General features: G+C 36.6%; 2 protein-coding genes across 3 annotated transcripts in view; both read right to left on the reverse strand.

Annotated features, from left to right (window-relative positions):
* The window catches only part of LOC132600734 (homoserine dehydrogenase-like), an 81,400-nt gene extending 76,951 nt beyond the window's left edge, over window positions 1-4,449 (reverse strand). The window contains exon 1 of the mRNA XM_060314081.1: window positions 4,178-4,449. Coding sequence (XP_060170064.1) covers window positions 4,178-4,307 — 130 coding nt within the window. The 5' untranslated portion in view covers window positions 4,308-4,449. The remainder of the gene's footprint in view (window positions 1-4,177) is intronic.
* LOC132600732 (uncharacterized) lies at window positions 383-16,123 on the reverse strand. 2 transcript variants are annotated; one of them, XR_009567294.1, is made up of 13 exons: window positions 15,905-16,123; window positions 14,679-14,829; window positions 14,191-14,268; window positions 13,612-13,727; window positions 12,592-12,645; window positions 9,639-9,726; window positions 9,419-9,511; window positions 5,745-5,785; window positions 4,908-4,961; window positions 4,657-4,820; window positions 4,460-4,560; window positions 3,689-3,758; window positions 868-936 (listed from the first exon to the last, which is right to left on the reverse strand). XR_009567294.1 is itself a non-coding variant. In XM_060314074.1 (12 exons), exons 1-12 carry the CDS (start codon window positions 15,998-16,000, stop codon window positions 811-813), a joined length of 1,131 nt encoding a protein of 376 aa, XP_060170057.1. In that variant the 5' UTR covers window positions 16,001-16,120; the 3' UTR covers window positions 383-810. The 2 variants fall into 2 exon arrangements, 1 of the variants encoding a protein (XP_060170057.1); XM_060314074.1 differs by lacking the exon at window positions 4,460-4,560 and having other exon boundaries at window positions 383-936; window positions 15,905-16,120.

Below are 16,123 nucleotides of genomic sequence, written 5' to 3' on the forward strand. Positions count from 1 at the left end.
AAGTAATATATGAAAGTCTTGAGTTCTAAAGATTAATAGTAATAATGTATAAGTGTTACTTAGAACAAGTAGTATAAAGTTTAAAGTTGATAACTTTTTTTTTTTTTTAATAAAAGAAAACTAACTTTCACCAGTAAGTGGGGAAAGTTATTCTCTGGTAACCAAACACCAGAAAAACATTTTCTGTCGTACCAAACACCCCTCTAACTCGCTTATTTTTCTTGGCATAATTATGATGTTATTGTTGTTCCTTGTCTCTAGCTTTATGAATGCAAAACTAAAATTTCGATGCAAAAGATTCCTGGAGTAAAACATTTGAACAACTAGTTATCTTCATTAACTTTTCTGTTTTAGGATAATGATTATCAGGTAAACTCCGAGATTATATACATCGAAAATCATAATAACTAAGACATGGATCTCTAAAATAGTGATAACATCATGGCCATGTATCAAAATGGGCATTACAAAATAAAATTATAAGCTGAAGTGAAATCCTGAAAACTTGTCCAGCACCAAGGCCAACATTTTGCAGCTATGCCATTCACTCTTTTAATGTCCTCTATATGCAGTAGTTCCATACTTCTTTTTGAATCGTTATGCACTAGTGACAAGAGAGGCGAGAGAATTCGCATTATCATTAACTGTAAACTAACAAGGTACTCTCGTTTGTCAAGAAATTTTTCAAAATATGCATGTGCTAGCTGAAGCCTCATTTCAATCTCCAATCTGGAAGAAGCAGATGGACAAGAAGAGTCGATCTTTCGATCTTTGAGGACCAGATGTTAAATCTCAGTGTACGATACTCAGTTAAGGGAATAAATCTTGAATGTCAAGGATATCAGCTAGGACACCAGCTGCTGTGGTGTCATTTCCTGCTCCAGCACCTTGGATAACCAAAGGTTGTTTCTCGTAACAACGGCTGTATATCTCCACCTGTAGACAAATGAATAGAGATAACTCAATCTTCATGGGCATTCTTCGACAAAAGCAGTCAGTCCAAGGGGCACATTTTAAGATTAAGGCGTAAAATGTACAAAGTTTTGCAGGGCAACACCAGATGATTCGTAAAGACAAATTAAGGCTTTCGCCTGGGAAAAGACCCAGCATTTTGTGACACCAATGCTAACTATGAATAGGCTTCAAGACTCAGGGGTCGTTTGGTTGGAAATAAGTTATCCCAGGATAACTTATCCGGGCATTAGTTATTCCACTCTCCCACGGGGATAAAATAACACTACAATCCCGGGATTAATTATACCGCGATTTTATCCAACCAAACGTGGGATAAACTCATCTCAAATATAATCCCAGGAATTATTTATCCTTATTCCTTGTACCAAACGAGCCCTTAGTGTGTATAAGACATGCACAAAAGATGTCTTCATATTCTAAGAGATGAAAAATAAGTGATGTCTGCATCTTCCAAGAGATAAAAAAAAAAAAGTATTCTTCAAAATCATAGCATGATGGTATTATATAGTTACGATATTGGGAGATCGATAGGAGGAGACTCGGAGCACTTTCCACTCGGAGCATTTTTATTTGCCTTGGTGATGGATGGATTGACGCGACAAATTCAAGGTGAGGTGCCATGGTGTGTGTTGTTCGTAGATGACATAGTCTTGATCGACGAGACTCGTAGCGGAGTTAGCTCTAAGCCAGAGGATTGGAGACAGACGTTAGAGTCTAAAGGATTCAGGTTGAGTAGGACCAAGACAAAATACTTGGAATGCAGGTTCAGTGACGCAGTGTTGTTAAAGGCGAGCGCCATCTCGCCTTTGGCGAGAGGCGTGGCGAGGCGAGGCTGCAGTGCCTTTTATGGCTGTGGCAAGCAGCCCTTCAAAAGGCGAGAAAGGCGCTAATGGCGCCAAGGCGAGGCGCCCAGTTATGGCGAGGCGAGATGCCTTTTTAAAAAAAAAAAAGCAACTAAAAGAAGTGGAGGACTTCAATAAAAATAGCAGCTAGGGTTTTTTTTTTGCCTCCTCCTCTCTTCTCCTTCAAGGTTTCAGGTATGTCTCTTTCTCCATCTTCTTTTTCTTCAGTTCTTCTTCTTTCTTCCTCCTGTATTTTCGACTTCTGCTTCTTCTGTTCTTCTTCTTTTTTTCCGGCGACAACTGCCCTATTTCCGGCCACCTCTGCTTTTTTTTTTTTCCTTCTTCTATTCTCTTGTTCTTTTTCTGTTTTTTCTCCTCTGTTTTTTTACCCTCTGTTTTTTGCTCTGTTTTTTTTTTCTCTGTTTGGACCAATGAGGCAGTGGTTGTTTTGCTCCTATTTTTTCTGTTCAATAATTGTTGAATTGAAATATTTGCTAATATGTTATTGCTAGTGAGATTTTGATTATTTACATATGCAATTAAATATTTTAATTTTTTGGTATTTATTGGCGCCGCACTTCAAAAAGGCGAGCGCCTCGCCGCGCCTTAAGGCGAGGCAGGCCCTTGTCGCCTTTTGTCGCCGCACGCCGTCCAAAACACTGCAGTGACGTACCTCAGGAGGCTGACGTGGAAGTAAAGCTTGGTACCCAGGTCATTCCAAAGAAAGGAGGTTTCAACTATCTTGGGTCTATTTTACAAGAAAATGGGGATATTGACGATGATGTCACACATCGTATTGGTGCAGGATGGTTGAAATGAAGGCTCACTTCCGGAGTGCTATGTGACAAGAAAGTGCCACCAAAACTTAAGGACAAGTTCTACAAAGTGGTGGTTAGACCGACTCTGTTGTACGGGGCAGAGTGTTGGCCAGTCAAGAACTCTCACGTGCAGAAGATGAAAGTCGCGAAAATGAGAATGTTGCGGTGGATGTGTGGGCACACTAGGAGAGATAGGATCAGGAATGAGGACATCCGGGACAAAGTGGGAGTGACATCGGTGGATGACAAGATGCGGGAAGCGAGGCTGAGATGACTTGGGCATGTGAAGAGGAGAAACATAGATGCCCCGGTGCGGAAGTGTGAGAGGTTGGCTATGGACGGTTTTAGGAGAGGTAGAGGAAGACCAAAGAAATATTGGGGAGAGGTATTTAGGGAGGACATGGGGCAGTTTCAGATTACCGAGGACATGACCTTAGATAGAAGGTTGTGGAGGGCTCAGATTAGGATAGAAGGCTAGTAGGTAGTCTCGCTTTTTTGTCGCACTAGTAGGCGTAGTTTTACTCTACTTTTATTAACCTTTGATTCCTGCTTTTATGTGTTGGGTCTTGTCTTTCCATGCTGTTTTATCATGATTTCGTTGGTCTTGTTATTTCTCATTTTCGCATTGCTTTGATTTGCTTGTCTGTATCTGACTTTTTTCCCTTATTTTCTTTTGAGCCGAGGGTCTTTCGGAAACAGCCTCCCTACCTTCCAAGGCGGGGGTAAGGTCTGCGTACACTTACCCTCCCCAGACCCCACACTCTGGGATTCAACTGGGTATGTTGTTGTTGTTGTTGTTGATATTGGGCGATCGATTAAATGCACAAAGGCATTAAAAAGGGAAAAAAAAATATCAGCAGCATCATGTTTACATCACTACACTAACTGACATCACAAACGAGCTTTGAACAATTAAAAATGTTTTACCTTGATAATCTATTGAACAGTGCATATGATATGGTCGAACACCCCCAGCAATTTAAAAAAAGTCCGAATGAAGCAAGAAGAAGAGAGGGACCAAAGAAACAGGAGGTGAAAGTGCAGAATGCTTACCACATTATCACTTCCCCTTAATCTTCCTAATGCAGAATCTTTTGGAACTTCTTGGGTGCCAACTTCACATCTAAAAATGAGAGATGTTAATGCCATGTACACGGAAGTGTTTTCAATAATTCAATGTTTACATGCAGCAGATCCTTTCTTCTGTGCTATTTGTTTTCAGGTCGAGCTGTTTATAGCAGTTGATTTTGCTAGAACAAATCATAATAGTTCAAAGTAGGACTCGTTTTTGAAAATAGAAATTTTACAACCAATAAACAGGCACATCTATTTTTTTCTTCAATCAACAAGTTAATAGACACTCCACGATGTTGTTCTAAACAATGCAAGAAATGAAACCTCAAACGTTAAAAGGTGAGACCAAACCCCTTAAAAGGAAACCAAAGATACATTCTAAATTTCTAATAGTATGGACAACATAGCCATTTTGCATCCAAACAAAGCCATCATTACCATATGAACAGGTCAGTGAATTAATCAAACAAATCCAGGCAAAGGCATTAGGGTAGAATGAGCCAAATAGTTTTTGCTTACCAATTTTCAAGCTTATAACAATTTTGTCAACATAGGTCTCGAGAAAAATATGATAATTCTGCATAGCCATCTTTCCCATCCCAAATACATGGGAAAAAAAAGAAGCTAATTAATGAAAATATACTATCATTTAAAGATATTTCAATGTTCCCTCATCTATGTCCTTGCAGATTTGCACTTCTAACTTTGAGAATATAATCTTCATGGCTCATCAGTACCTTGATTCCTTACCTACTTTAAAAGTTAGTGGCAGAGAAATCCAGCCATGCTGTTAAAAAGTCATGTAGAGAACTTGCCAGAACACTCCATCAGTGAGCAAGCTTTTCTTTACGCTAGTCGAGGTGCAGTAACACGCAGAACATGATTAAGATAAAAGATCCAGTTGTAATTATTCGATAAGCAAACTAGAAATAAAATGAAAGAATTACCTCGAATCATCAATGAAGCAAGCATAACGCAGAACATTCCCATTTGCAGAAGCTTGATTGATCCTATCTTCAATATTCTTATCAAGTAAGGGAAGGCCATTCCGTAGAAAGTCTTCCAGAGGCATCACATCTGGTCCCATTTCTTCAGGATACAAGCTTTCGATCTGAAAAGGCATTTGCAAATGCATCAGGTTTCGGAAGCTAATTAAATTAGTAACAAAACAAAGAGACATAGCGACCCGTATCCTGACCTTCATATCATCTAGGTTTAAATGCCGTCCAAGGAGTCGAGCAAGAATTAGAGCCTGTAATGAAGACATCAAAACAAAATTTTGTTATGAGGGATGTTCAACTTCTCAAAATTTCCAGAACCAATTAGAACTAGGAATGTTTCATGAAAGGTACCGAGAAACCAAGTATTAACCTATGTTGCTCGGACTCTCCAAATCTGGTTACACATGGCGGAGGGGTTTGTACAGGTTTTTAGGCTATTTCACACATACCCTTTTTTTTTTTTGAGAATGGTAACAGTTACTCTATATATCCACAGGTATACTACATCAAAATATGTAGTTCCCCTTCAAAAGTGTTACAGCTTACAGCTTGTTCCCCTATATTTTTTCTTCTTACAGATAGACTAAAACATCAAAATATCTTCTGTTTGCACTAACATTTCCTGTTTACACCAAATATACTAAAGAGCTAAGCAATTCATTTTGAACTTCTGTAGGTCATTCTTTTTGTCTTCAAAACATCTCTGATTTTTTTAAAGATCAAATTTCAAGTGATAGTGCAAGATACACAATCTATGATATTGTCATGGGTCCATTCTGCTAAATTCCTATACTCATAAATGGATGATTCAGCATAAGAATATCACAGAAGAAAGATACTCCCAAAAAACACTTTCTACAGTGAGCATATAGCAGATGAAACATTATGTCTTAATTATGCAGACTGTAAAACTGCAGGTAAGTTCAGATAAACAAGAAAGATAATGCTTTTCTCATCAAAAATAATTTGGTAATATAAATGGATTGAAATCCTCGGACACTGTAAGTTTAATCAGAAGAAAGATTTTTGCTAACCTTTCTTGCTACATCCATGCCACCAAGATCATCCCGAGGATCTGCGGAGAAGTATAAATACATAAGAATAACTTCATACTTTAAGTATCCTAATGAGAATTGAGATGAAGTCTAGTCTCAGCTTTTAAATTCTTTTTTCCACTAATGCTATTGGGATGGATGTATGGTTCCTGTTAATTGCTGCTCGAAAGTAGATTGCCACTTGACAATGCATTGAAAACATTCATGTTATTTCTTTGTAAGAAAAGGAACCAGGATTTCCTTAGAAGTTATGGAATGGGTCCAAACAGAATTATGTCTTCACAATGGATTAAAAAAGTAATGTATCTCTTTCTTAGATAAAGCACCAAAATCTTGTAAAAGTTTACTTGCTACAAACATTACATCTCATGTACTTACATCCTACCTGTCTCCATCAGACGGTGTAACTTCTTCCCAGAAATTGAAAGTAAATATTTGGATTTTCATCACCTTGGGAGAAGGAGGGACTTGGTAAATTATTCATTCAAATGGATGAGATGGACTCTAATAAACAGACAAGTCCTCTAAAGGATTTCAAATTGATAGAGGCGCAATATTAAGACTAGAACCGTCTTACTGCCAGTTTTGACACAATGTTTAGTAGTATTTCCTCAGCATAAAATATATCCATTCAAAATTAGCAGTAAACCTAAACGTGAAGTAGAAAGGGAAGAAGATCAATTTAACCATCCTTGGACAGTAATGTATCAGAACAACAAATACCATTTTCAAAGGCGATTTTACCTCTCCACCTAATGCATGTCTTGCATCTCGAAACAGCAGGATGAAGAACTAATGGACAAACTTAAGTGTAATGTAAAAGTTGTATCTGTATATGGCCACGCATAAATGTAAGAAGACAAATATCCTAAAAGGTGAACATAAAGAATTCAGGGTGTAAGACATTTGTCTCATGCATTAGCTTAATCTTTCTAGTTTATCTTATTTCTCACATAGTGTTATTGTCTTGATGAGAATTACACGTGCATTCACGAGTACTTAAATCAGTCGGTGGAGTAGTGTAGCTCTCGTTCCAGCTCATAGGATGTCTGTGACGAGGTTCTTACCATTTTGGAGAGTTGATAACTTCTTTTTAAGTAACTCATCTATGTTTCGTCCAATTTTGGTGATCAAAACCCTACCTAATAACTATTGACAAAAGCAAAAATCGCCAAAAAAGCGATAAAGCCCACTTGGGGCTTAAAGCGCACTTCAAGCGTGAGCTTCAGTGGAAAACGCACAATATGAATACAACAACTACGCCTCAGTTTAAAACAAGTTGGGACGGTTATACGAATTCAAACTGAACATGTTTCTCCATTAAGCACCATTCATCATAAAAGAGAACACATTATGAAAAGAAAAAACAATTAATCTGTGTGCGCTAGCGAGCATAATAGCACGTAAATAGTAAATATGTTAACTTATGATGAAGCAGAAGCCTATCAAATCATCAACTCAATATGAAAGGCTAAAGTATTCTACACCTAATCACTAATATAATCATATTTATCTATGTTACCTTCCTTAATAAAGTTACTTCACTTGTATCACTAGAATTATATCATTCAATCTCTTTCTTCCTCTGACCCATCAGAAACAATTGCATCTCCTAAGATGACATGTGGAGCTCGATAGGTCAAAGCATTGGTTGTAACAATTCCTGATAATCTCTTTGGTCGCCTTCTGTAAATTAACATGTCTTTACTCCACGATGCTCTTGCATAATCACCCAAGTTTAAGCATCATCAAACACCGATTCATTTTTTGCATGAGCATTAACATTCACCTCTCCAACCGATCACCCATTACTATGATCAATATAATTCAATGACATTGGATCAATGATACTCCGCAAGTCATACATGTTTTACTTAACATACATCTATTTATTCAATCTTTGATGCTCCAACCTATTCCTTTTTTGTATGGGTTATCTGAATGTTAGTATTTCAGCATATTGATTAGCTATGTAAAGAAACCAATAAATAAAAGTATATCACCAAGAGATACTAAATTCTCAAACACGATCTAATTACACCCACACCCAATAAAATGAGTCAGTAAACCCATAATTATAAAGGTTAATTTTTTAAGATAGTTGAATTCTATACAAATTCCACCATTGACTCCAAAAGCACTGATCCGTACTAAGAACACACTAAGAAGTTTATTCGAGTTCTTTGTTTTTTTGTCTGACAATCCATATGCTGCAGTGAAACATCCATACTTCACATATTCTTCCCTATGCTTGTTTACAATTTCATTTGACAACTCTACCTCCTTCTTAAGTAACATAACCTGAGACCTCATGATTTTCAACCCACTTCATTGGCCACTAGGCCACACCCTTGGGTGCTTTAATAATTAGTTTTATGTTTAAAATTCTAATTGGTACTCACACTAACTTTTAATTAATGACTGTCTACATAATACTTTTTACCATTGAACGGTCGAACTTACATGGAAAGTCAGCTCCCCATCTCCAGAAATTAGCCATTAGAAGTTTGGGTTTAACAATTCATTCTGCTGGGTGTGAGCGTAATTTAAGTGTGTTTGAGCATGTATTTACTCATAGTAGTGTACATCTTATTTATTCGCTTTCTTTGCATAGTTATCAATTAGACTAAATTACTAATGTTAAGATTTATCCATGCAACTGATCCATATCAAAAAAAAAAAAAAAAAAAAAAAAAAAAAACTGGATTGAAGCATCAATTTTTTTTTTGTTTTTGAGAATGGTAATGTTGTATTCCTCAGCATCAAGGACATGCTGGAGACCTCCATTGGAGCATCAAATATTGAAAGATCTAATGCATGTCAAGTACCAATCGTGCTTTAAAAGTTTGTTCCGACTTACTTAGTGTCATTGATCCAATCTTATTGGATTACATTGATCAAAGCAATGAATGGCTGATTGGGAAGTTGGGTGTTAATATTGAAGCAGAAGATAAATTGGTGTTTGGTGATGACAACTTAACTTGGGGTGATGTTGCAAGAGCGTCATGGAGTGAAGATGTGTTGACATATACAGGGTGATAAAAGAGGTAGTCAAGAGTTATTACAACAAATGCCTCAAGCTCTCGGGCTTCACGTTTTTGACGTAGAAGATGAGATTGATGCTGATGAGTCATAGGAAGAAGAGATTGAAGGCTATAATTCAAGTGATACCAATGAGAGTCACCCTATTGATGTAGATTATATAGATGAATATGATTATAATAGTAATTACAAGTAAAATGGGTTTATCTTTTCATATTAAGAATGAAATTGATGATTTGATCAACTTATACTTCATCATAGGCAATATATATTTTAGTATTTATGTGTCTATTACGTTCTCTAAATATTTTTTGTGTGTGTCTATGTGTGAGTGTGTACATACATATATTTAAAAAAAATCCTCACATTGAGCTTTTATTTCACTAAAGCCCACGCTTAAAGTGTGCTTTGCGCTTTAAGCCCAATAGGGCTTTATTGCTTTTTTGCGCTTTTCGCTTTGACAACACATAAACAAAAATGTAAGACTCTACATTTATTTATAAATGGATAAATATCATATTTTCAAGAACCTCTTTTCTGTTTTTATAACTCTATCTTCAGTACTTGTATGGTAATTTTACAATATTAATAGGGTGGTTGCAACTTATCACCTGGTTCAGTGTAGCCAAGGCTTTTAGCAGCAGTAACAACTTGGCTGAATGGCTTTCCATCCTCAACCTCACTCATTACATACCCCAGGGTACCTGTTAGATCAAGATATATGGCATCTTACCATCAAATGCTTCTGGTATTTATACTTTATAACGAGCAAGATATAAGGACAATTAATTGCATAGCTATACTAAATGATAAATGGTCATAAAGTATTACCACTCAAACTCCCAATAATACGGTAGACGGGATCTCCTGATGAAATTATGCGATTTAAGGATGCTATGACAGGAAGGCCAGCACCAACCTACCACACAATATACCAATTTCAGACACCTTTGCTTGGCCAAGCATAAACTGAACTACGACAAGTCGACAATACTATCCTTTGGATACCACAGAAGCTAAATTGGATGAATTGGACAAACACAATGCACTTCAAATCCCATATCATTGTTCGGGAAGTCAAACAAGAAACACACAGCAATTTCAACAGGTTAAAGCTTTTAAAGCAGAAGAGAAAGGTTCAAAGTGCATGAGACATTTAAGAATCTCAAACACAAGTGAAGCTGATTTTTACTAAACTAGTACTTTAGATATCAGATAAACCAAATGACATCCATAACCATACATATGGTCACTTATTTGTTTATCCTCAAATGTATATTTATATATACATGCCTAACTACATCCTTCTTTCAGCGAACAGTGGGAGGAAATCCGAGGCAGGGATATTGGAATTTTCACAGTTAAGAGAGTAGGTAATGCCTTCTGATCTGGATGAGCCACTCTAGATATGTAATATGACATTTTTTTCATCATAGCCAGTGAAGAACTCATCCAGCTCTCTGTTATATTTTGGAAGGGGATTTGGGGCGAGGGAAGAATACTTAAATAACTACTCCCTCCATCTAGGGGTGGGCATTTGGTATTTTCAAATTTCGGGTTCGGTAATCGGTAATTGAAAGTAGATGCCATATGGATGCAGTATATAGATCTGGCCATTGGTTTCGATCAAATCAAACTTTAAAATTGGGAATGGACTGAAGGTGACCTTTTGGAATGACAAGTGGTGCGCTCAAGAATCTCTGAAGCAGCTATATCCAGATCTCTACATCTTAAGCCAAGCTCAACAGGCTACAGTGGCTGAAATGTGGACAGGTCAGGGTTGGAATTTACAATTTAGAAGATACTTGAATGACTGGGAAATGCCAAGGATAGCAGACTTCTACAACACAGTTGCTCACTTTAACAACTTAACAGAGGAGAGTGATACTTTGGTATGGAAACTTGATAGCAAAGGGTGCTTCACTGTCAAATCTGCATACAGAGACTTGAACTCAACAAATACTCAGGTGGAAGGGTGGCCTGGGAGGATGATTTGGAGAACAAAAGTACCTTACAAGGTAAACTGTTTCTCATGGCTATTAGCAAAGGAGGCAGTTCTGACTCATGAGAATTTGAATAAGAGAGGCTTCCAACAATGTTCTAGGTGTTACCTATCTGGAGAACAAGCAGACAGTCAATCATCTTTTTTTACATTGCAAGTGGACAGACCAGCTTCGGCAGATCTTTGTCAAGATGAGGAAAATTAAATGGGTGAAACCAGGTAACATAAAAGAGGTGATGAAGTGTTGGAACAGAGATGGAAATGCAGCAAAGAAGGAGGAGAGATGGAAGATTGTCCCAGCAAGTATATGGTGGACAGTTTGGAAGGAGAGAAATCAGAGATGCTTCGAAGACAAACAGAGTAGCATGCAGAGATTGAAGTTAAATTGCCTAGGATTATACTACTTTTGGTGTAAACAGGAAATGCTAGATCAGACAGTAGATATTTATACAGCTTTAGATTGGTTATGATATAATGTAATAGTCAGGGCAATGTAAGTTGTAACACTTTTGGAGGGGGACTACACTTTTGGATGTAGTAAACTAGAGGATATATAGACTAACTGTTACCATCTCCAAAAAAAAAAAAAAAAAAAAAAAAAAAGGTAGATGCCAAATTAGTTCGGTAATCGGTAAATCAAGCTTTGGTTCGGTATGGTATTTGGTAATACCGTATTGAATATGGACGAGATAACTTGTAAATACAAATTCCAAATATTTCGGTCAACATATAAAAAGAATAGTTAAAGCCTGATGTACTCTGAAAAACATGGCATGCACCACCGTAACACTTAGAAACTCTAAAACACAAATTAAATTTAATGAATCATCTTTATATTCATAATGATGTATACTTCTTCTCAATGAACCACATTTGGCCTCAGCAAGACGTACTCTGAAAGACGTTGTAAGGCAGTCAGAAAGGTGACTGTGTGAGGGTACTGTTGAAATCGTCTTTGAGGCTAAGGATTAAGGTCTTTTTTGGGCTGACTATTGTCTATTGATGGGCCTGGTAGTGCTACATATATGGGTTATAATTAGGGGTGGGCCTTTATTGAATAAATAATTTGGTATTCGGCAAATACCGAATACCGTAAGGTATTAATATCTCGTACCAAACCCGAACCAGAGTCCCGCAATTCTGAAATTTTACTCCCGAATACCATATCGAATACCGAACTACCAAATCCCGAATTGCCGAAATCCCCGATTCGGTTTGGTAATTCGGGTTTCGGTAATTTATGCCCAGCCCGAGTATATTTTTAGAGTTACCTTAGCATAGTTTATTCAGGGAACCTGGATATACTTTTTTCATTTTTATTTAACCATCCGGCATCTGAAAACCACAGGTCCAACTAATCGGATTCGTGCAAGGGTAGGCTCGCTAAGGGAGTAAAGTGTTCCCTATCAAGAGATTCTCCATTCTCAAGGCTGAAACAAAGACCCCTGGTTAAGGATGGAGGGACTACAACCATCCCACCACACGCGTTGGTTATAAAGGGATCTGGATATACTTGTGTTTAAATTCTATATGACAAGAGAAGAAGTTACAAAATGGAACTGGCCGCCACAGCAATAAGCTTAGTATAGAATGTTGATATCAGAAGACCACCAGGGTTTCAGCAAGCTTTCTGGTCGTACTGCATTGAAAAAAAAAAAAATCTTCTACCTAAAGTACCCTTACGCTAGAATAATCGCATAACCTATCAATCTAAAATCTTCTGTTTCTCCAGCATTCCAGTTCACAAAAGAATTTTACACGCAATAGAACAAGAGAACTTACAGTTGACTCGTGTCTAAGGCGACGAGGCTGTGACACCAACTTGTCATAATCATCCTGCAAATATGGGGAAGACAATCAATAAACAAAACAAAATAGTCACCATGTTGAGAGGAAAGCCTTTTGTAATCAGTTAGTGCAATTGCCTTACAAATTAAGAAGATGAAAGGTGACAAGCGTGGAAAGGTGATTGACCGGTAATTCTGAATGTTCCCAAGATATGCAGTGTTAGCTTATATCCCATGTCCCCCACCCCAACTTTGACCCAGTCTTGCAAATCTTGGTGACCGTAGAAAACATAATAAGTAAGCATGCAATGAATCAAAGTAAGAAATAATCAAGTATTTCTTTTCTTGGGAAACTGACTTTAACTTTAACTCTGTTGAATTGTATGATCATCTCATCCAAAAAGTTAAGCTGCTAGAGGGGTTGCACCTTTATTTATTTAACTCACAGGTGTGCCTGATTCTTTTCTATAGGCCAACTCGTCAAGCACATGGAACTTTTTTATTTTTCTAATGAATAGTGATGGTGAACCTAAACCCAGACCTCTGTCTGCTCTGCTGCCATAAATAATTAGGTAGTCACCTCATTCAAAAGTTAAAACTTTTTTTTTTTTTTTTTTATGAAGTTTAAATTATTTAGATAGATCACACCTGTTTACTTAAATATATCTTCAAAAGCTCTATATACATACATATTAATAGCATTTGAGTCAGTTTTCATTCTTTTCTCATTTAACATCTCTTGACAGTTTTCAAGATTAAACACAATTGGAATAGATCATTTACTGCTCTGTACGTAAGCATGCATATGGTTGCTAAACAATAAGAAAATGACAGCCATGGACATTATCTGCTACATTTTTATCCTTCAACTGCCAGTGGTACATTCAATGGATGAACCACGTGTCCACGTCTACATTGTGCCACAATAACTATTTGGTTTCATCTCTTTATGCACTATTACAATACTTAAGCTACAAATTGAAAGAAATTAATGAGAATAAAAAGGGTCGGTTACCATTGGCACAGTGACAGGCTTTTTGTTAGCTAGCACCACACAACAACCAAAACCTACAACCTGATTTAGCACTCCAATAGTCTCAGCACTAGCTGAACAATCAACAAATGCTAAACCTGCCACAGTTTGAAATTCAATCAAAAAGGCTGATTGTGAAAGAACTCCCAAAAAACTAACATCTTGATACAAGCACTATCTTATGCCTTCACGTACAAAGAATTTCAGCAAGTGCAATAAATGTAATAAGCAAGAATAAAATGTATTTGGAACTCATTTCCACCCAATAAAGAAAAAAACTTCCTTCCGCACAGCAAAATGGACTAGTAATTCTGTCTGACCGCAAAAAAACTCAACAACTTTACTATACTCATCAAAGCATTTAAAAGTCATGTGGAAAATTTAATAGTAGGAGCTGATATAAATGGATTAACCCATACGGCATTAAGTTAACAGCTAGGCATTATTACTAATCAAACTTCTTAAGGAGATTATTCCTCCACTAGTAAAGATTAGACGATAATATAACAAGCAGACCAACCCCAACAATCCCAAAATAAACGTCTTGGACATGCCACGAACCTGTAGATTTGCCAAGAACACCACCAATATCAATTGCTTTCTGTATAACTTCCGGACCGGAAAACACTTGGCATACACCTACATGTTAGAACAGAATATCCCCTTTCTGTTATTTAGAACACATACAAGTAAGTGTATGTAGAAATGCATATATAATAGGGAAAATTACAGCCAAGTAATATTCAGCCTCTAGATTACAAAATATGCACACAGTGTATAGGTAGTGTATACTTTATACTAAATGTACATATACTATACATATAATATACATACCTATACACAACATATCCAGCCGAAGTGTATAGGTAGTGTATACTTCAGCCATGTTGGTAAACCAGTTCGTCAAAGGGTACACTTACGTAAGTTTCCTTATATAATATTCTTATGTTTTACCCAAAAAAACTCATCTTTTTGTCACTTTACAAATATGCACACCAAATAACTTAAACTTCTTTAAAAAAAACACAGCAAAAATGGTGAAATGTTACCAAAATCTTGAAGCGTCTGCAAATAAGAGCCATTGGATTTGACCCGACAAACTTCTAGAAGAAATGAATCATCCAATTCTGTAGTGAGAACATCAGGTGCAACCACCAAAGATTTGCTATCACACACACCCACAACTCGCAAATGCACCCCCTGTAAGTATCACCCACCAAAACCCATGAAAACACATTGATACCATTAAATTGCTTGATTTTCTATAGTTAGAAAAACACTTAGGGGTCGTTTGGTACGAAGGACAAACATAAATAGTCCTGGGATAAGAATTTAGCAATTCCTTATCCCTTGTTTGGTTAGTAATCATGGGATAAGTTATCCCAGGAGTAAAAATAGTGCTGGGATAACTTATACCTGCCATAGGGTGGAATAAGTTATCCCGGGATAAGAAAGAAACCTCTTCTTTTTAGAAATTATCCAATGTATAATACTTTTAGCCCAACATACCAAACAGTCAATAAAAAATAACTCCAGAATAACTAATCCCAGCATAACTTATCCCAGCGTAATTTGTTTTTGAACCAACCGACCCCTTAGGGTGTGTTGGTATGGAGGAAAACATTTTTCCAAGTTTCTCATGTTCGGTTGGTCAAAATTTTTGAAAAACATTTTCTTTAGGAAAACAAACTCCTTAAAAATGAGGACACGTCCCACAAGTGGCATTCCGCATTGATTGTCTCCTCCGCACCCTCAAACTCACCTCATCTTCACCCCCACCCCCATAATGTTGTCTAGATTATATACAAATGCTTTTAGGACTTTATTTTTTGCTTATGTACCGAACACACAAAAATAAGTAAGAAACTCACTTATTTTCCTGAAAAACACTTTCCTTCATACCGAACACACTCTTTAAGCTCCCGTTTGGTCATAGATTTTGAAGTCAAAACTTGAAAAATTTGAGTTTTTGAAGTTGTGATTTTTGAAACTTGAAAGTTGTGCTTGGACATGTATTTTACTTAAAAAAAATAAAAAAAAATTGAAGTTTTGTGAGTGGCAGTGAAATTTTTGAAATTTGAAAATATTATGAAGATAAATTTTCAAAATCTGATCAAATTTCATGGCCAAACGCTAGCTTAGAATCTTGAATTTTCTATCACACTCGCAAATGCAACCCCTATGAGTATTACCAACAAAAATCTAATAAAACACATAGAAAACAATTAAATTGCTGATTTTTTTAAAGTGAGAAAAAAAAAAACAATTTAATTACCTGTTTGGCATGAAGAGATCGACAAGAAACAATATGTTGAAGAAGTTGCCTACCAACTCCTCCACAACCCATCAAAAACAATGCTATTTTTTTCATCTTTTTTGATAAAAAAAAAAAATGCAACTCTTCAGTTTTTTCAAGAATCTTGAAATGTTTCAATCAATGGGGTTTTTGGGTTTTGGAAGAATGTCTATTTTTCTTAATGTTTTCGTGTTTGAC

This window comes from Lycium barbarum, chromosome 6 (assembly GCF_019175385.1).
Source record: "Lycium barbarum isolate Lr01 chromosome 6, ASM1917538v2, whole genome shotgun sequence".
Taxonomy (NCBI): Eukaryota; Viridiplantae; Streptophyta; class Magnoliopsida; order Solanales; family Solanaceae; genus Lycium; species Lycium barbarum.

Bases quoted from the DNA above. Each gene is read 5' to 3' on its own strand.
- LOC132600732 (XM_060314074.1), bottom strand. From the start codon at position 16,000: ATGAAAAAAATAGCATTGTTTTTGATGGGTTGTGGAGGAGTTGGTAGG. The intron at 14,830-15,904 runs GTAATTAAATTG...TGATACTTACAG, and splicing joins GATCTCTTCATGCCAAACAG to GGGGTGCATTTGCGAGTTGT. The intron at 13,728-14,190 runs GTTCGTGGCATG...AAACTGTGGCAG, and splicing joins TGTTCTTGGCAAATCTACAG to GTTTAGCATTTGTTGATTGT.